Genomic DNA, 16955 nt, shown 5'->3' on the forward strand with positions numbered 1-16955 from the left:
TTTGTCAATTACTTATGAAAAGATAGCCTGACTCAAATAATTCACAAAAAGATATGAATGGCAGATAGTGTGAAAACTGCATTTGTCTACATTCTTAGAACTGAAAGACACTCAGTTTGCCAATGTTTTCCCATGAGGAAGCTACTGGCATTCTAGATGGGACAGTTCCTCGTTAAGGGGGCTGTCCTATGTGACGTAGGACTTTCAGCATCTCTGACTTCTGTCCACAAAGTCACGCTCCCCCCACCCCCACCATTTCGACTACTGCAAACACCCCCTTCCTCACATTTCGTAACACCCGCTAAGTAAATGTCACCATCTCCTGTAGAGACCACTGGAATCTGTGACATGGTTGCAGAGCTGCTGAAAAATGGTTATCTAGACTTGTCATTCCTCCCCAGTCTTCCCTGTCATGGTCAACAGCACCAGCAATCACCCTCAACTCCTCTCTTTCCATCACTCCCCATGTCCAACACATGAAAAATCTCAGCTGAATTTCTCAACGATCTCAAATCCATCTTCTCCCTCTCACAGGCTCCATGCAGGAAAAGTTTCCATCACCCCGCTCCTGATCTGCTGCAAGAGCCTCCTGGTCTCCCTTTTCAACCTTACAATCCAGTCTCTGTCCAGTAGCCAGAGTGATCTTTTAAAATATAAAACAGGGCTTGTTACTCCCTTGCCTAAAATTCTTCAATGGCATCCCAGGACACTTAGAATTGAATCCATATCCCTCCCCAGGCCCTACCTGAGCTGGGCCCTAATGACTTCTTCAAACTCATTCCTTGCCACTCTTCTGCACTCTGTGTCAACTCCCAAACTTGCTTTCTCTCAGACTCTTTAACACATTACCATCTTTCTGCTTCAGGGCCTTTCCACATGCTACTTCTTGCCTCACCCCTTCTCTCCTTTGTGGGCTGGCTCTTTCTAATCTTTCAAGTTTCAAGTTAAATGTCATCTACTCATGGGCACATGACTGCAACTCTCCCTATTCCTACCCCAGTTGTTATTTTGAATCATAGCACTCCATTTATTTCCTTCAAAATACTTGTTATAATTACTGCTTTAAAAATATATTTATTACCTGTCTCTCAGTAGACTCTAAGCTCTACAATAGTTTATCTTATTCTACACTTTGAAAGCAACATCCACCTCAGCATCTGGTATGTAGTAGGTTGTCAATAAATGTTTATTGAATGAATGAATAAATACATGGGTCAATGTTTGAAAATACTTTCCATCAATATCCCATCAGGCAACTATGGTACATTGCTAAGTAGGCTTAATCACTACAGAGTTCTTCAATTAAACTAAGATTTGTCCCTTGTAAACAGTTGGCCTTAGTCCTGCCTTGGGAGGCAATAGGAAACTACCCTGCACCTCCTGTTACCATGTATATTGGCCTTCTCTAAATTCACATTTGTAGTTTCATTGACAGCTTGTAAGAGACAGTTTCTGGGTCTCTTGCCATCTCAGTCCATAGACTGTCTATAGATTCAGTATACTTAAAATGTGGCTTTAAGAAGGAAACAAAGTACTTTTGGCGTGTTCTGATCAAAGCAAATAATAGGACTGTTCTCTCCCATGGCTAAAATAATGTCATTTTATGAACATGGCCCAGTATTGTGTTAACTCGTTGAAATAAATATAGCTGATGGTAGCATGGAAGAGTAGAAAGAACAAAAGATTTAGAGTAAAAAAACACGTAGGTTCAAGTTCAAGCTCTAATACTTTTGAGTTGTGCATCTTTAGATAGTCATTTATTCTCTCTGAGGTTTCTCCATCCACCCATCCACCCATCCACCCCCTCAACCCACCCATCCACCCCCTCAACCCACCCATCCATCCATTATTTACGGAGCACTTGCTGTTGGCCAAGTGCTTGATCTGAAAAATACAGATGGGAATAAACTCCCTATAGTCAAAATAAGCCAGTCAAATGAGTTTTGAAACAAAATGCAACACTTTACATTGCATGCCATTGAAACACTCAGTAACACTTTACATTTCATGTCTGAAACACTTGGTAACTGAAATGAATGGTTAGAATGGAGACTCTACTGATATCCACAGTTCATGGACAGAATTTAAAATCTGTCCATGAAATCCATGAAACTAGATGAGAAAAAAAATACATCTTTATTTTAGCAAGCTCTCACTGAAACTTGGCATTTCCTTTGATTATGGATTCAGTCCACAGTAATATTAACTGAACCTGTGACTTTGTCACCAAAAGAAATCAGATATTTTCATATCATTTGATAGCTGTTGCAGATATCTCAAAGTATCATTTATGCTCATCTCTACTTTGAAATTACGGTAGTTACTGCTGCTAGATCTTGCTACTGGATGTGTTAAGATATATGACTATATCTCAAATTGAAAAAATATTTTGATATATCTCTATATTATTAATGTTGGGTCTATTTTGCAATCCTATCTTTTTATTTTATGCATTAAAAACAGTATTCTGAGAGGGGAGGTACAGGCTGCATCAGTGCTGGGGAGGGTTAGGAAGAGAGCTTTTGCTAAGCACAGGAAGCTGACACTAGGTGACACCCACAGCCACCAGCTGCTCTAGGCTATGCCCTCCTATTGCCTCAGAGAAGCAAAGGTTAGCACTTGGAATTCAGTTTGTAAAAGGGGTCACTGACGGAGAAAGTAGCCTCAGGAGGAGGCCAAGGAGCGATGATCAGGAACAGCTGGTGTGTTAGACAACACGCTTCTTGGAGCAGGTGGGGGAATGACGAGGAATCCTGCCTCACTGGGAAGGGAGTCCCAAGGAAACACCTTTCCTCTTGGATGCCTGGCTTTTGCTCTTCTTATAAACACAGCTCCAGAGTCCATCCTCTTGGAAGCCTTATCTCACCACGCTGTGTCTTCTCTGCTAGATGAAGAGTGCCTTCTTCCCAGTTCTACAAACATTTACTGTGGGCTCGCTGACTGTGTGTTCGCCTTCTGGCTGCCTGGGGAACAAAGATGAGTGAGCCAGACCTGGCCACTCCCTCAAGGCACATACAGCCCAACACAGAGCCTGACACACTCCAGGGTTTATGGAGTGGACCCTGGCTACCTAACTCCACTGCCAACTGCCTACTTGGAGACCTTCCTGGATGTCCCAAAGACATCTTAAAAGCAACAAAGATTAAACTCATCCTCTAATGAGTCGCCAACGCCTCTCAATTCTATGCCTTAAAAAGAGATTTCCTTTCATCCCTCCTCTCCACCCTCACGCCACAACCTCAGTTCAGGTCTTCAACATCCTGCAGTTGAATTACTGCAATCAACGGAATCCATCTGTTTCTCTCCATATTTGCGGCCACTGCTCTCGACCAAGGTGACATTATTTCTTGCCTGGACTGCCGCAAGAGCCTCCCGCAGGTTTTCCTGCTTCCCCTGTGGCCGATCTCTCATCCATTCCCCACAGGGCAGCCGTTATTTAGGAATTCAAATCCAATCACTTCACTTCCCTTCAAAAGCTCTCCTATGCTCTGATAATAAAATCTAATCTCCTTCCATTGCCTAGGAGGCCTGTAGGCTGGGGCTGCTGCTTCCTCCTCTGACATCCTCCCCTGACACTCTGCCCTCGCAACCTCCCTAAGCTCAACCACGCCAGCCTTCTGCTCTTGGGCCTTCACGTCCCTTCCTCTGAGCCCTTGCACCTGCCCCCCGGCTGCCGGCGTGCCTGCTCCCCGCTCGCCATGGGGACGCTGACAACCGTCCTTCTCCTCTTCCTGCTGTCAACTCAGCCTCCTTGGAGAGAACTTTCCCCAACATCCCACCCAAAATGGCTCTGTCGCATCGCCCATTTAGTGGTGTGCCTCGGTTTCCTCACCTTTAATACGAGAGTAACAAGATAGCGCACCTTGTAAAGTTGTGGAGAGGGTTAAATGAGTTACTACTGGTAAAGTGCTTAGACTAATGATATACAGTAAGTGCTCAGTGAGCTTCAGCTATCACTTTAATATAAAAATAAGTAGGTGTTTTACAAATGTTTATCATGTGCCCTATTTAACATGAATATAAATATTTTCATACATTATGTGGCACATAATAGGAACTCAAGAAATGACTTGTTGGAACCAATGATTGTCCTAATCGGTGGCTTGGCTTTGTCTTCAGTCTTGCCTCAGCCACTTTATCTTCTGAGTGACCTTTCTAGGAGGCACTCAGATCCTGCTGGCTTATAACCCTGCTGTGAGGCCCCCTCAACCATAGCCATGGTTTTCACACCCTGCTCAGCGGAGTCCTAGAAGTGCGTCCAAGGGGCAGGGCAGGTTGTAGGGCTCTGGGAACCTCCCAAGGCCTACTTCCCCACATCCCCAGCACTTGGCAATGGTCATGCCCGCAGCAGCAGGTCAATGATGATTTTTCTCATCCTTTTCTCACACAGAGCTTCTGGTTGAGAATTTATTTAAAGGCAAGGTTTGGAAAGTCTGAAAATGACTGACCACCAGGACAAAATCCAACTACCTTTGCCTGTCTCATTAAGCCCTTCGCCATCTGGACCTGCACACTCATTTTTGGATGCTCCCCAGCCAGGGGGAGCTGCTTGTGGTTTGCAAGCTTATTCAACTTCCCGCTTGTGCACAAGCTGTGCCCTCTCCCTAAAACTCCCTTCTCTGCCTTCTCCACTTAGCTTCAGGACTCAGCTCAAGCATCACCTCTCCGAAGGCGCCCAGATCCTCCCAGCCTGAGCGTGATGCCTCTTCCTGGGGCTTCCACAGCATCTTTCTGTTACATCTCCCTCACCATGAGTGTCGGACTGTATGGGAAAGGCTTGTTTTAGTCTCTTTCTGTAACAGCAAGAGTCAACAAACCACCACCTGTGGCCCAAATCTGGCCTGCTGCCTGTTTTTTGAACAGCCCGTGAGCTAAGAATAGTTTTCACATGTTTAAATGGTTGAAAAGAGTCAAAAAAAGAATAACTCGTGACAAGTGAAAATTATAGGGAATTCAGATTTCAGCGTCTACAAAGTTTTAACGGAACATAGCTGTGCTTGTTCACTTACGTATTCTCTATGGCTGTGTTCACGCTACAACAGCAGAGTTGAGCGACCATGACAGAGAGTGTACGTAGCCTGCAAAGCCTAAAATATTGCTGATTTGACCCTTTACAGAAAGTTTGCTGACCCCTGCATAACACCTTTGGCCATGGCAGTGGGAGAGAAATAGGGTCAAATCCCCCCAAAAACTTCTCTGAGGAAAACACTATGCATAGCTATTGAATCGACAATCAAACCAATATGAAAATCAAGTACCGAAACTGAAACATAGGTCACAGTTCTATTTGTTTTTGTGACCACATAACAGTTAGCATTTCATCAAGATAGAAAATTAAAACTAAGAAAAATGAGGAGCACATTTCATTAAAACAAATAAACAAAAACCCTACTACTACCATGGCCCTGCTCTGATGAACAGGTTAGACCCATGATGCCTACAAAAAGTCCCCAAGAAGACTTTGGGCTTTCTCAGTCTTCATCATGTATGGGCCAAAGTATGTTCTGGGAAGAGAGTGGCCATCAAGGCCCTTCAAGGGAGGCAGAGATGATGCTATCGTATGCTGTTGTCGTCAACATGTTGGTCGCCATGTGGCTCTTTCAGTGTTCTGTTCTAAGGGGACCTACCACAGGGCCTGCTGGGAGCCATCATGTTTGACCACCCCCGCTTCTTCTAATAAGACCAGGAGCCAGTACCTGCCCACAAGGGCTACAAATCCCTACACTGGACTAGGGCTCGTAATCTGCGGTGAACGATGAGTTGGAACCGATTCCATCTCTCTCCTGGCAACTTGGACTAAATAATATAGAAATTTGTTGCCAGTTAGTAGCCAAAGTAGAAGGTGAAAGGCTGTTAAGATGTAGAGAGGGGCTCAAAGCAGGCTGAGGCATACTCAGGTGGAGGGGGTAAGGGGTGGACATTTGAGGAAGCAGAAGAGGTCATCTGGCAGCAGGACAGAGCAAAGCAGCTGTGCTAAGTCACGTTAAAAGTAAAACCTTAGAATGAGCACCCACCATTTTCTGATGCCGAGCTCTTTCGAGCTGCCTTGAATGCAGAACCACCTTCCAACTCCATAGCAAGGAGCCCCGTCCTATTACTATTAGCTGTCATGATGGTGATGACAGCAAACACATACATAGCATTTACTACAGGTCAAATAGTTTTCATTCTACACATACTAACTCATGAATCCAGATAATGATCTCGTGAAGCAAGTAGGATCCCTACATATAGGTAAAGAAACTGAGTCACAGAAAGGTTAAATAATTTTCCCAATGTCATACAACTGGTAAGGACCAGCTCTAGTCCCAACTGACCTCACTCCAGAGACTGCACCTGTAGCCATTACCCAGCTGCTCCTATTCCTAGATTACCATGTAATTCCACGTGTTTGTAGCTGTGAAATCCCTCATCCTCTTATTTGAGTTTACTCAAGTAGATCTTTTTGTTCCATGCAACCAACTGTCCCTGACTAGGACAGAAATTTGTATCAGGTTTGATGCTATAAAGAACAGACCCTTGGAAAGACTGTCTGGTGTGTGGAATTGGTTTTGGTGTACAGCAGAGGAGAAGACTCTAGATGTCCCCCACATCCTGGAATAAAATACAAATGAACTGTTGTATACAAGAGTGAAGGAGCTAATTGAACTATGACTTACAGGTGTCTGAGACTCAGTTTCAAGCCCCCAAATGGCAAGGCTTTAGAGGGCTTCCTAGGTATTGCCTGTGAGAAGTCAGGAGGGAATATAGAACATAAGGGCAGTGGAATGAGTTGGTTACTTTTTTATGGCCCTAAATAAAATGCAACAGAAATAAATGGGACAAGTTCCTATTCCAGGTGCCTCAGCTGGAATGCAAGGAAAATGTCTTATCTTACAAGAGGGGTTCTCAAACCTGAGCATAACTTAGAATCACTTTGAGGGCTTACTAAAAGCCAGTTGTAGTCCTCCTCCTACCTCCAGGGTTTCTGATTTAGTAAATCGGATATGGGGCCCAAGAATTTGCATTTCTAGCGAGTTCCCAGGTGATGTTGATACTGCTGGTCCAGAGACTGCACTTTAAGAACCACTGCTTACAGCATAAAGCCCTTTCCTCTTGTAGCTGAAAGGCATGATTGTGTACATTATTAGATTACACCAGAGAAGTTCCAACTGTGCCGGGTTTCTATGGTCAAAGGTAACTCCCAGATTGGCAACACCAGAAGTCTGGCTATTCCGGTGAATGGGGATATCTAGGAACTGCCAGAGGAGTGAAGGATGCCATAGAACCTAGGACTAGGGAAGAAAGGTGCCCTGACACATCAGACATTAAAAAAAAAGTCAAAGGTTAAGGGAGTATGAGGTGACCAGACTCAGGAAAGTGTTGCTGCTCAGTATAGACAACATTTCCAAGATGATCATCCCAGATCCTTTATCCATTCATTCAACAAATATTTTTCAAGCCCCAACTACATCCCAGTACTATGCTAAGTACCAGGGGTTCAACAGAGAACACCCTCTCTGAATGCTCAGAACATCAACAAGGTCTTAAAGTTCATAGTTGAGGAACTACAAGCCTCCCAGAGTCAGAACTTCAGGCAGTCATGAGTACAAACCTAGGATCTCAGTTCACAACCAAGGATTCTCTGTTCTATCAAATGTCTTATGTCCACACAACGCTGGCCTTATCATAGCAGTTGTAAGGGCCTAGCTTGCTCCATGCAGGACAGGATCGACACCAGGACCCAATGTCTGCGGTGACAGACTGTCCATGGCAGTGGACATGTATATATTGTTATATGCAGGACAAATTATTTAACCTTTCTGTGCCTCAGTTTCTTCATCTACAAGGGGAGATCCTATTTGCTTCATAGGATCATTGTCTAGATTCATGAGTTAAGATGCACTACTCAACCAGTAGTATATGCTATATATGTGTTTACTGTCATCACCGTCATGATTATTAATAGTAATTGGATGGGACTCCTTGACATGGAGTTGGAAGGTGGTTAAAATCTCAGGTCCTAGAGCTTGACCACCCAGGCTCTAAATTCTCAGCTATTTTCCAGCTGCGGAACCTAACCAGAGCTCTCTGGGTCTTAATTTTGTCGTTTCTAATCATAATAATAAATACAGTCTTTGCCCCATTTGGTAACTGGGAATCAACTGAAAATAAGGCTGTAAATTGCCTCACACAAAACCTGGCCATAATAACTATTCAGTTGATAGTAGCTATGATTGCTTTTTCCCTCTGTCTAAGTGGGTGCTGTCATTACAGTTATCCTTCTGAATCTGTTTTTGCATATCAGATGTGTATATGGGGGTTAAAATCACCATCTAGTCTATAGGCTACAAAATAGCTCGCCAGAATCATAACAGAAACTGGAAGAGAAATGAACACCAAAGGAAGACTGCAGATTTTGAGGTCAATAGGCTACATTGCCGCGTGGAACTGGGATGTCACTTCTACACACAGTAGCGAGACATGCCTTGGGTTGCTGTCTGTTGGAGAGCATGAGAGTGTTTTGTGGTTGTCTGCATGACAGTTAAATTATGTCAGGCTTTAGAATTATGTGAGTGTGGAAGAAGGGGGTGTGTCCCCCCACAAGGGGTAGAGTGAACTACAGGAGACAGTCCTGTGGGCCAGCACTATAGGGACCTCCCCCTCAGTGTGTACAGAGGGGTGACCACCACGTCTAAACCACAAGCCACCCCAGCACTCAACTATGGCAGCCAAACAAATCTGGAGCAATCAGACTCCATAAACTCGAATACAAACTTTTCTATGGGTTGCATAGGTGTGCCAGAAGTAGTGGGAGTTCAGAGAGGGAAGAAGTTAATTAACTTGTACAGAATTAAAAACATTTATTTTTATATGAATCCAAGTGCTGTGCAAATATTCATTAGGGTTATTAGAGAGAGTCTATAGAAATGAGTTGCCTTGACACATTTGGGGGCTGCAGTTAACCTGCTCTAGTTGTGAAAGTAGATTCAAAGTTGGTGGCAAGGCAGAAAAAGTAATGGTCTGGTGTGTAAACGGCTGAGTACACACCCACTGCACACACATCTTGTAAATTGCTTCTTAGTGAGAGAAGCTGAAGGGGAGGAGTATCAGCCGATGTGAGATAAGAGAACCAAGAGATGAGAAAATACAACCCAGTCAGTCCTGTCACTTTTCTACCTATGGTTGATTGAAAATGGAAAAATAAGAGAGAGCCGCTAGGAGGAGAGGGAGAAGGCAAGCAAATCTAGCTGCTTGTGTCTCGCAGCCTGTGGATTACTGTTAAAATTACTGTGTCTGCTCTGAAGGAATCGCTGTTGGAATCTATTGAGGCTTCCTCTAGAGTGTTTCAAGTTCAGCTCCTGTTTTAGGCACCTATAATTCAGCATGTCTTTCCCAAAAGACATTCAGAACCTGGAAATAAAATGCAGAACAAATGCAATCAAATGACATCATTCTTCTGAGTGACAGCCGGGGGCACACTGATCCCATGACCCCATTAAATGGGGTTGCAACCTGCTATTGTCCTTTCAGTGGCAAAATCAGTGGCACTCAGCGCAGGGCTTACACTAGCAGGCATCAAACAAATATTTGTTGAATTAAGTATCTTATCTGCCTATTTAATAGGTTAGAAAATTGTCAGCTTTTTCATCAAAACTACTACCTTTTTTCATTCAAACTCCTCTTGAAATTCAATTCCATTAAGGCTTTTTAATGCACACTACCAGCAAGGAATTTACTTACATGAAAAAAAAAAACAAATGCAAAACTCCAAGCTCCCACCTGTGCAGCCATGACATGCTATTGTTTGAACCAGAGTATATTATTTAACTTGGATGACAAGCTCAGAGGGTAGAGACCCTGTCTTTCAGAACACACAGCTCTGAGCACACTGGGAGTTCTCGATAAATAACAGCCGCAAGAAATGCTGTGGAGGGACCCATTTTAATTATTTATTTTCCCAATTGCAGATTTTTGGCAGCATGTGTTTATCCCTTGCTTGATTTCCAAGGGGCAGCGTTCTCCCAGAAGCTCCCGTGAAGATAGATAAGCAGCTCTGCCACTACCCCTGTCCCCGCCCCATCCCCCAAGGCAGCACAAGTAGGAACACCTGATTGAGCCAAAACTCGGCTTCTGAGTGCATTCAGGATGCCTGCTGCGTCTGGAAGGGAGCTGAGTCCTCCAGGACCAAATAGGTAGAGAGACGCAGTCAAGAGAAATGTTTTGGCTGCACACACCGACACAGCTGTCAGATGGCAAAGCTTGGACTTCCACCGTTATTACCTGCTGTGGGCCTCTGAGCTGTCTTGTCATTAACCTCAGAGACCAAATGTGTCTAAATCTTGACACAAAGTAATAATTGGGGGGGTACTTTCAAGTCTTTCAACAGAGAAGTAGAAGGCTATGGTTTTGTCAAACTTGAACTATGAGATTAGAAAGATCTAATAAAGACAGATATTAACTATTAAATTATATGTGTACAGCAAGACTAAGCCATTTAGGAGGCAATATGGGTTATTTACATATTTTTAAAAATTATACCAGTAATGAAATGAAGGCATTGTGTGTATGTCCCAGCACACAGCTGAAAGGAAAGAGGAAGAAGCAAGTGACCATTCTAAGAAGCCTTGCAAGATAGCCCCCATTTCTCCCTGGATAATAGGGCTAATATTTGGTAAGCAGCGCTTGCAGAGAAAGGGGTGGGTGGGGGTGAGGGTGTCTTTCTACACACATATGAGTATACCTAAGAGCCAATGCTCCCCGGTACCCAACACAACGCCTTTTCCAAGCGGAGACTTCTCCCCTTCCTTTCTGACTCACATCAAAACAATGGCAACACCTGTAGCCGTTAATTTCTGCGTTTTGATTTCTGTCCAGTTATAAAGGAGGCTCTCAGCGGGCTCCCCTCTCAGAAGCCATATGTGGAGTTGATGTGCCAGCCGCCTAGAAGGGGAAGCGGCCTCCGGAGAAGTGCACAATGGCTCCATAATCCTCATCAACTGGACCCTCTTGAACTGCCGCTTTATTTTCCAGTCAAAGAAATACCAGTCTCAAGATTCAAGCTGTGCCTGCCCTGGGAGCCCAGGGGAACCTGTGTCATTTGCCTGGTTCACGCACAGCCCAAGGGTGGTACCTCTGAGTCCTGCCAATCTGGAGCCCAGAAACTGCCTGTAGCACCCCAACACTTTCCCCCGGCTCTTCCCTCCAGGGCGAAGCTTTACCGCAAACCCACCTCCCGCGGGCCAGCCTCTCCCCCAGCTGCAGACCACAGCACACCCTCAGCAGAGCCACAGCCCCGCCCCCGGCACCGGGTCGCGCCGCAGGTTCTGCCCCACCGCGAGCCTCTTCAGCGGGCTCCCTTCTACCCACGCTGAGCCGGCTGCCCACTCTCCAGACCACAACCCATGTGTTGCCGGCGGGGGGCGGAGGTAAGGGGCACAAAGGCTGGGGTGTGGCAGCGAGCCCTCTGGGTTCAATGGCTTCTCTGCGAGGGCACTATGTTTGGGAACTGTGTTGACCAAGAGGGTCAAACCCTCATGCCTGCGAAGACTACTCAGAAGGGGCGGAGAGGAGTCTGGAGAGGCGCTTAGGGAAAGAGGGGCCGCCTGGGGAGCCTGAGCCCCAAACGAGCGTCCACATTTGAACAGAGCAGCATGGCACCGGGATGCAGCCACCAGAGTTTTGAGCCTAACTTCAACCCTCCCCGCCCCCATATACACTCTCCCTTCGGGAACCTTAGGTAGTGCTCGAGGTCTCAGAAACCGTCTGAGAAGCCGTCTGATGGCCACAGGCGGTGTGAACCCGAGACCTGGTAAATGTCAACCCAACCGGATCTCCCTCCCCCGCCCCCCGCTCTGCCTGGGCGGCGGCGGCTCCCCGGCCGGAGCGCTCCCCGCAGCACCCCCGGGACAGAACTTACGCAGTTGCTCTGGGTCTGGAAGTCCCAGCTGACGTTCTTGGCGCGCGCCTGGATCTCACTCATCCTGAAGAGGCAGAGCGCCGTGGTGGAGGGGGAGCGCCTCTCCTGGCCCTCTCCCGTGGCCGCGCTGAACACTCCCGCCCAGACGTCCAGGGCCTCCACTAGGCTGGAGGAGAGCAGCAGGCGGCGGCCATCGGGGTGGCCGTGGCCGCAGTCCAGGGACACCTGGCCCTGGAACTGCACCTCGGTGCTCTGCGCGATGCTTGCCATGCTGGGCCAGCCGGTGGCGGCGCCGCTCGTGTAGTTGTAGGGGTAGTAGGGGAAGTAGACCCTGCCATTCCAGAGAAAGGCGTCCACGAAGTGCAGGCTGCCCGCGCGCTCGCACAGCTTGAGGCGGCCCAGCTCCTGCGTGGCCAGGCTGCGCCCCTCCGTGTCCTTGAGCGCGATGGCCGTGTCGTGGTCGGATGCCGCGGGGTTGCAGCGGTTCGCCGTCTCCGGCTCGGGCAGCACGTAGGTGGCGGCCACCGCCAGGTACCAGCGGTTGTTCTGCCTCGCGCGGTACACCACTCCGGCCGTCGAGCCCTGCGGGTGGCACGACACCACCTCAGTGGCGTTGCGCAGGGAGCGGCTTAGGTTGCTCAGGGGCCGCACCTCGCAGGCGCCCCGGTCGAAGGTCCAGCCGGTGAGCAGCAGCCCCCCGAGGCCGGCCGCCCCCTCGCGGTAGGGCAGGAGCAGCTTGCTGAAGCTGCTGCCCGGCCGGGGCCGCGCGGGGGGCGCCAGCGAGACCGGCTCGGTGCAGTTGCCCGCTTGGTCCCGGTACAGGCGCGAGAGCCTGTGCTCCAGGCTGTAGTCCAGCTGGTCCAGGCAGCTGCCGCTCGCCACAAACACGCCGTCCTCCCGGCTCGCCGCGATGGCTCCGATGGCTTGCTCCGACCGCCACACGGGCTCGTCCGCGCCCCGGCCGGGCGCCGCCAGCGCCAGCAGATAGGCGAGCAGGGGCAGTGGCGCGGCGGGGCGCGGGGGGCGCGGCGGTGCCTTCCTCCGGGAGACCTCCATGGGGCTTGGGGGGGGCCGCCCCCGGGCAGGGCGCGCGGCGGCTCAGGCGGCTCAGGCGCGCGGCGACGGAGACGCGGGCGGCGGCGGTTCCTGCGCGCGCTCGGGCTCCCGCGGTCGCCCCATCCCCGCGGCTCGCCCGGGAAGGAGAGCGGGGAGGGCGGCGCGCGGCGGGCTCGCTCCGGCAGCCTGTGCAGCGGCGGCGGCAAGCCCTGCGCGCTCCGGCACCGCTTCCTCCTCGCCCTCCTTCGCCGGAGAGTTCCTGTGTGCGGCTCCGGCGCTCGCGGGGAGGCGCGGAGGGGAAGGGAGGGGACGGGCGGAGGGGAGCGAGGCGGGCGGGGAGGGCTGGAGAGGTTGGGTGCGCTTGTGCGTTTCACTTTCCCATTGTGAAAGTGGGATGCAACTGGCCCCCTTCCTCATCCTCTTCCTCCTCCGCCCTCCGCCTCCTGCCCGCCCGCCCTGCCTCCCTCCACGCCCATCTCCCCTCCCCTCTTGATTCGGTGAGATAGGGAGGAAGGAGGTCTCGTAATTTGGGTTACTGTGTAGGTGGCCTCTTTCATCTATTCATAACAAAGCTGAGCCGCCTGCCGCGGCCGCCACGGCCGCCACCATCGCCCCTTTGGTTCGCCCCGGGCTCCCGGGGCGCGCTAACGGCGCACGGAGCGGGCTCCCGCGCTCGTCCGCCCGCGGGGCTGCTCCAACGCCCCGGTTTTGTTTACGAGAGCAGCCAGGGGATACGCGAGGCGGAAAGCGAGGACCCGGGGTGCGAAGGGGTTGCAGCGGAGGCCCCGGGGCTCGGGCCACAGGGAGGCTGCGAGGGCGGCTGACAGGTGTGGAGCGGCGGGAGGGAGGCCCCGGGGAGGCGCGCGGGAGACGTGGCCGAGACGGGGACTCCGGGACCAAGGCGCCCCTGTGACAGAGAGTGGGTTGCCCCGAGTCAGAGGAGTGAGGTGGCGGAAAGGCAGGCGCCACACTCTCGTTCTGGACAATCCTCGGGGCCAGAGCGCCCATAATTGAAAAGGTTCTCTAGTCTCCCTTGGCAACGGAGTCCCAGGCTCTCAAACCTTAGCACTCAGAAAGTTCTGCTCACCATCTAACCTAATGACCATGGCTAACATTATTGTGCACTCACTACGTGCCGGACGCTGTTGTAAATTCGCCACATGGAGTAAGACTCATTTAATACTCATAACAACCCTATTAATTAGTGACTGTTGTTATCGTCCCTGCTTAGTCCAGGAGAATGGAAAGGCCATGGACATTGCCGGGGTCCTACTGCTAGTCGATAGCAGAGCCGAGATTCGAATGCGTATCCTGCCCAGGGCCTCTTACCTATCCCGCTTTAGTCAATTGCCACCTGTGGCCATTACAGTAATCCCCAGAGATCATTCTCCACAGTGGAACTGAAAAGTTCCCCAAGTTAAATGCTGCAACCGGCCCAGCCCAGGCTTCTACTCTTAGAGCCAGTTACCCTATTTCCCCAGAGGCTCTCCGTCTGTCTCATTATTTCCCACTTTTTTCCTTTGGACCCCCGGAATTCTCACCACTTCACCCTGGGGGCACATAACAGCTGGGTTGCCCACCCAGCCAGCAAGAATTTCGGAAGTACAGGAAATCATTGCACACTGGGGAGTTAGGTTCATGATTTCTCAGAAGGGGGCTTCCCAGAGGATACACAAACACCTCCCAGCTTCCTGAAGCAACTGGTGGTGCACCATCCTCACCCTTACAGACTGGCAGGTGAGCCGAGGGTGCATGGGGGGAGGTGCTAAAGACTTCTGTGGATCCTTGGGAAACATCTCCATTCCTTCACACAATATTTCCAGGCAAGAGGCTCCAGGGAGAGCAAATGGTTGCTGTCCCCTTTTTTCCTTCCCTCCAAGTTTCTCGGGGCTCTGAATGCAGTCTGTTGTGGGGAGGGAATGGGGTGCGGTGGCTTCCTGCAAAATCCTGAGTCCTGCTAAAGGACAAGCCGTTACAGGTTTCAAACTTCAAGTTCAACAGTGCTTCAAGCTCTCCCCAATGCTGAGGGATAGGGCAGGAGCTCTGGGAGGCTTAAGGAAAGGAGGGGGAGGTAAGGGGAGAAGCAGAAGAGAAGCATGAGTTTCTACTCTAGACATGCAGCTAAAGGCTCCTGTCACTTCAGCAGTGGCTCTCCTGTGCTGCATTCGGAGTGGTCATCTGTCCATTCATAAGCTCCTCGTTTGAAATTGGATAACATTATCTTTGCCTGCCAGAAGGCAGCAGATGCTTTCCCATGAGATAGAAGGTTGTCCTTTCTGCTGTGACGATGGTGGTTGGAGTGCCTATGAAGAGAGCAGAGAAAGAAGGAGAAAGGCTTAAGGTATCCAACTGATGCTAATCTAATCTTAGGCCAGGCCAATCAGACACTTCACCTGCTCTAGAATATCAGGCCTTGCTTCCCCATTCGCTACCCGCTGGAATGTTTTAAGAACTGTTGCATTCTTGGAAGTAGAAAAAACAATATTTTAAAAACCTCTGCAGAAGCTCACAGATCCCTACACAGCATAGTAGGGGATTTATGCACTGGTATTTTGACAGTTTTCCCTGTGAATGATGAAGAACACGATAGCCTTTACCAGCTTCATGAATCGGCTGTGGCAGTGTCGTTAAGAGCTGAGAAGCAACAGTTCAATTGCATTGCGGAGATAGTTTTACTTCACTGGTAACCAAGTCATTTCTCTAAGTCCCGTAGAGTTGGTACAATCAGCCCCAGGCCATCTTGGGAGCTATGTGGATTAAACACACTCTGTGGTGCGGCATTTTGATCACTACTCAATTCATTGCTGCTTCATTTTGAAAAAGAAATAGCATCTTAAAAAATACTACCCACAAGAAGTATAAATGGCTTTGATGGCTACAGTTTCTTGCCATTCTACGGGGACCATAAGTCCCACTCTAACGAGTAGGCTTCTTTTTTTCCTCCCATTTAATTGTATGCAGACTCCTATGGTGAAAGAAATCAGAATCTGTGCTAACTTTTTGGCATGAAAAATGTAGGCGACAAGGAAGCATATGAACACATTCTTTACTGATTCTACCCCATTTTGTACACATGTGTTTGCCCCTTCCCAATTTTCTTGTGTACTAAAGCTCCACCTTCAGGACACAAGTTCACATTTGAAAAGTGTGGGAAATACGAACAACCGAAATAAATATTTAGGCAATGTGGGTTTTGTATCTCTTTGATCGCTTTCTCTTGGACACTGCTGTCTGGCCCAAGGGTGCAAGTCCCTGCCCAACTGGCTGAGCCTATCTTGTGGGGTGTCACGTATAGCACATTTCGGAACTCCTTGTAACACAACTGGCTGAAACCCAAAGAAAAGAAGATGGTGCAGATTTATCCTCCAGACAGAGGCCTGCTACCACGGAAACAGGCAGTTCAGACTGATTCCGAGCAGTTTTATTTGCAGCGTTCACTAGATGGGGAAGTCTTCATAATGAGAAAATATCAACTCCCTCCGGCACCGAAGGCAATCTGGGTTAACCAGGCCATCCACAATCAGACTCATTTCTGGTGGACAGGACTTTATAGATTCAGTGGTTTCCTGCTGAGGCTCAGGACATTAGAACTGTTCAGTAGGCAATTGGTCACAGTCACAAGATGGCTATCATTGCTACTTTGGTTTTCTTTCTGACTTTTTTTTTTTTTTAATCTGCCAGTGGTCTGTAGGATGACTGGGCTGGCAGAGATCTAAAGCAACTAAGAATATTAGTTCCAGTGTTCAACAAATTCTCTCCATGCCTCATCTACATGGCTACAACCCCCTTTGGCCCACCCAGTGGGCCAAAGAGTACCAGTGTTGTCCTTCTAGGATTTAAGACAGGCCACTTCCCCCTCCATGGCTTTGCTCATATCTACGTGGTCTTCCCCATCAAGGCCCTTATCAAAGTCCCAGCCCTGGGCAACTGACAGGAAAAGGAATCAACCCAGTCTCCTTTCTAGTCTGCTAATGAGTAGATGGTTGAAAGTAGATTAGAG

The 16955-nt window shown here is 49.0% G+C and overlaps 1 protein-coding gene across 1 annotated transcript in view; it reads right to left on the bottom strand.

Moving 5' to 3' along the window:
- The window catches only part of PLXNC1 (plexin C1), a 137007-nt gene extending 123813 nt beyond the window's left edge, over positions 1 to 13194 (bottom strand). The window contains exon 1 of the mRNA XM_012664045.1: positions 11900 to 13194. Within this exon, the coding sequence (XP_012519499.1) occupies positions 11900 to 12955 (1056 nt within the window). The 5' untranslated portion in view covers positions 12956 to 13194. The remainder of the gene's footprint in view (positions 1 to 11899) is intronic.
- Positions 13195 to 16955: the final 3761 nt, after the last annotated feature.

This window comes from Propithecus coquereli, unplaced genomic scaffold (assembly GCF_000956105.1).
Source record: "Propithecus coquereli isolate 6110/MARCELLA unplaced genomic scaffold, Pcoq_1.0 Scaffold85, whole genome shotgun sequence".
Taxonomy (NCBI): domain Eukaryota; kingdom Metazoa; phylum Chordata; class Mammalia; order Primates; family Indriidae; genus Propithecus; species Propithecus coquereli.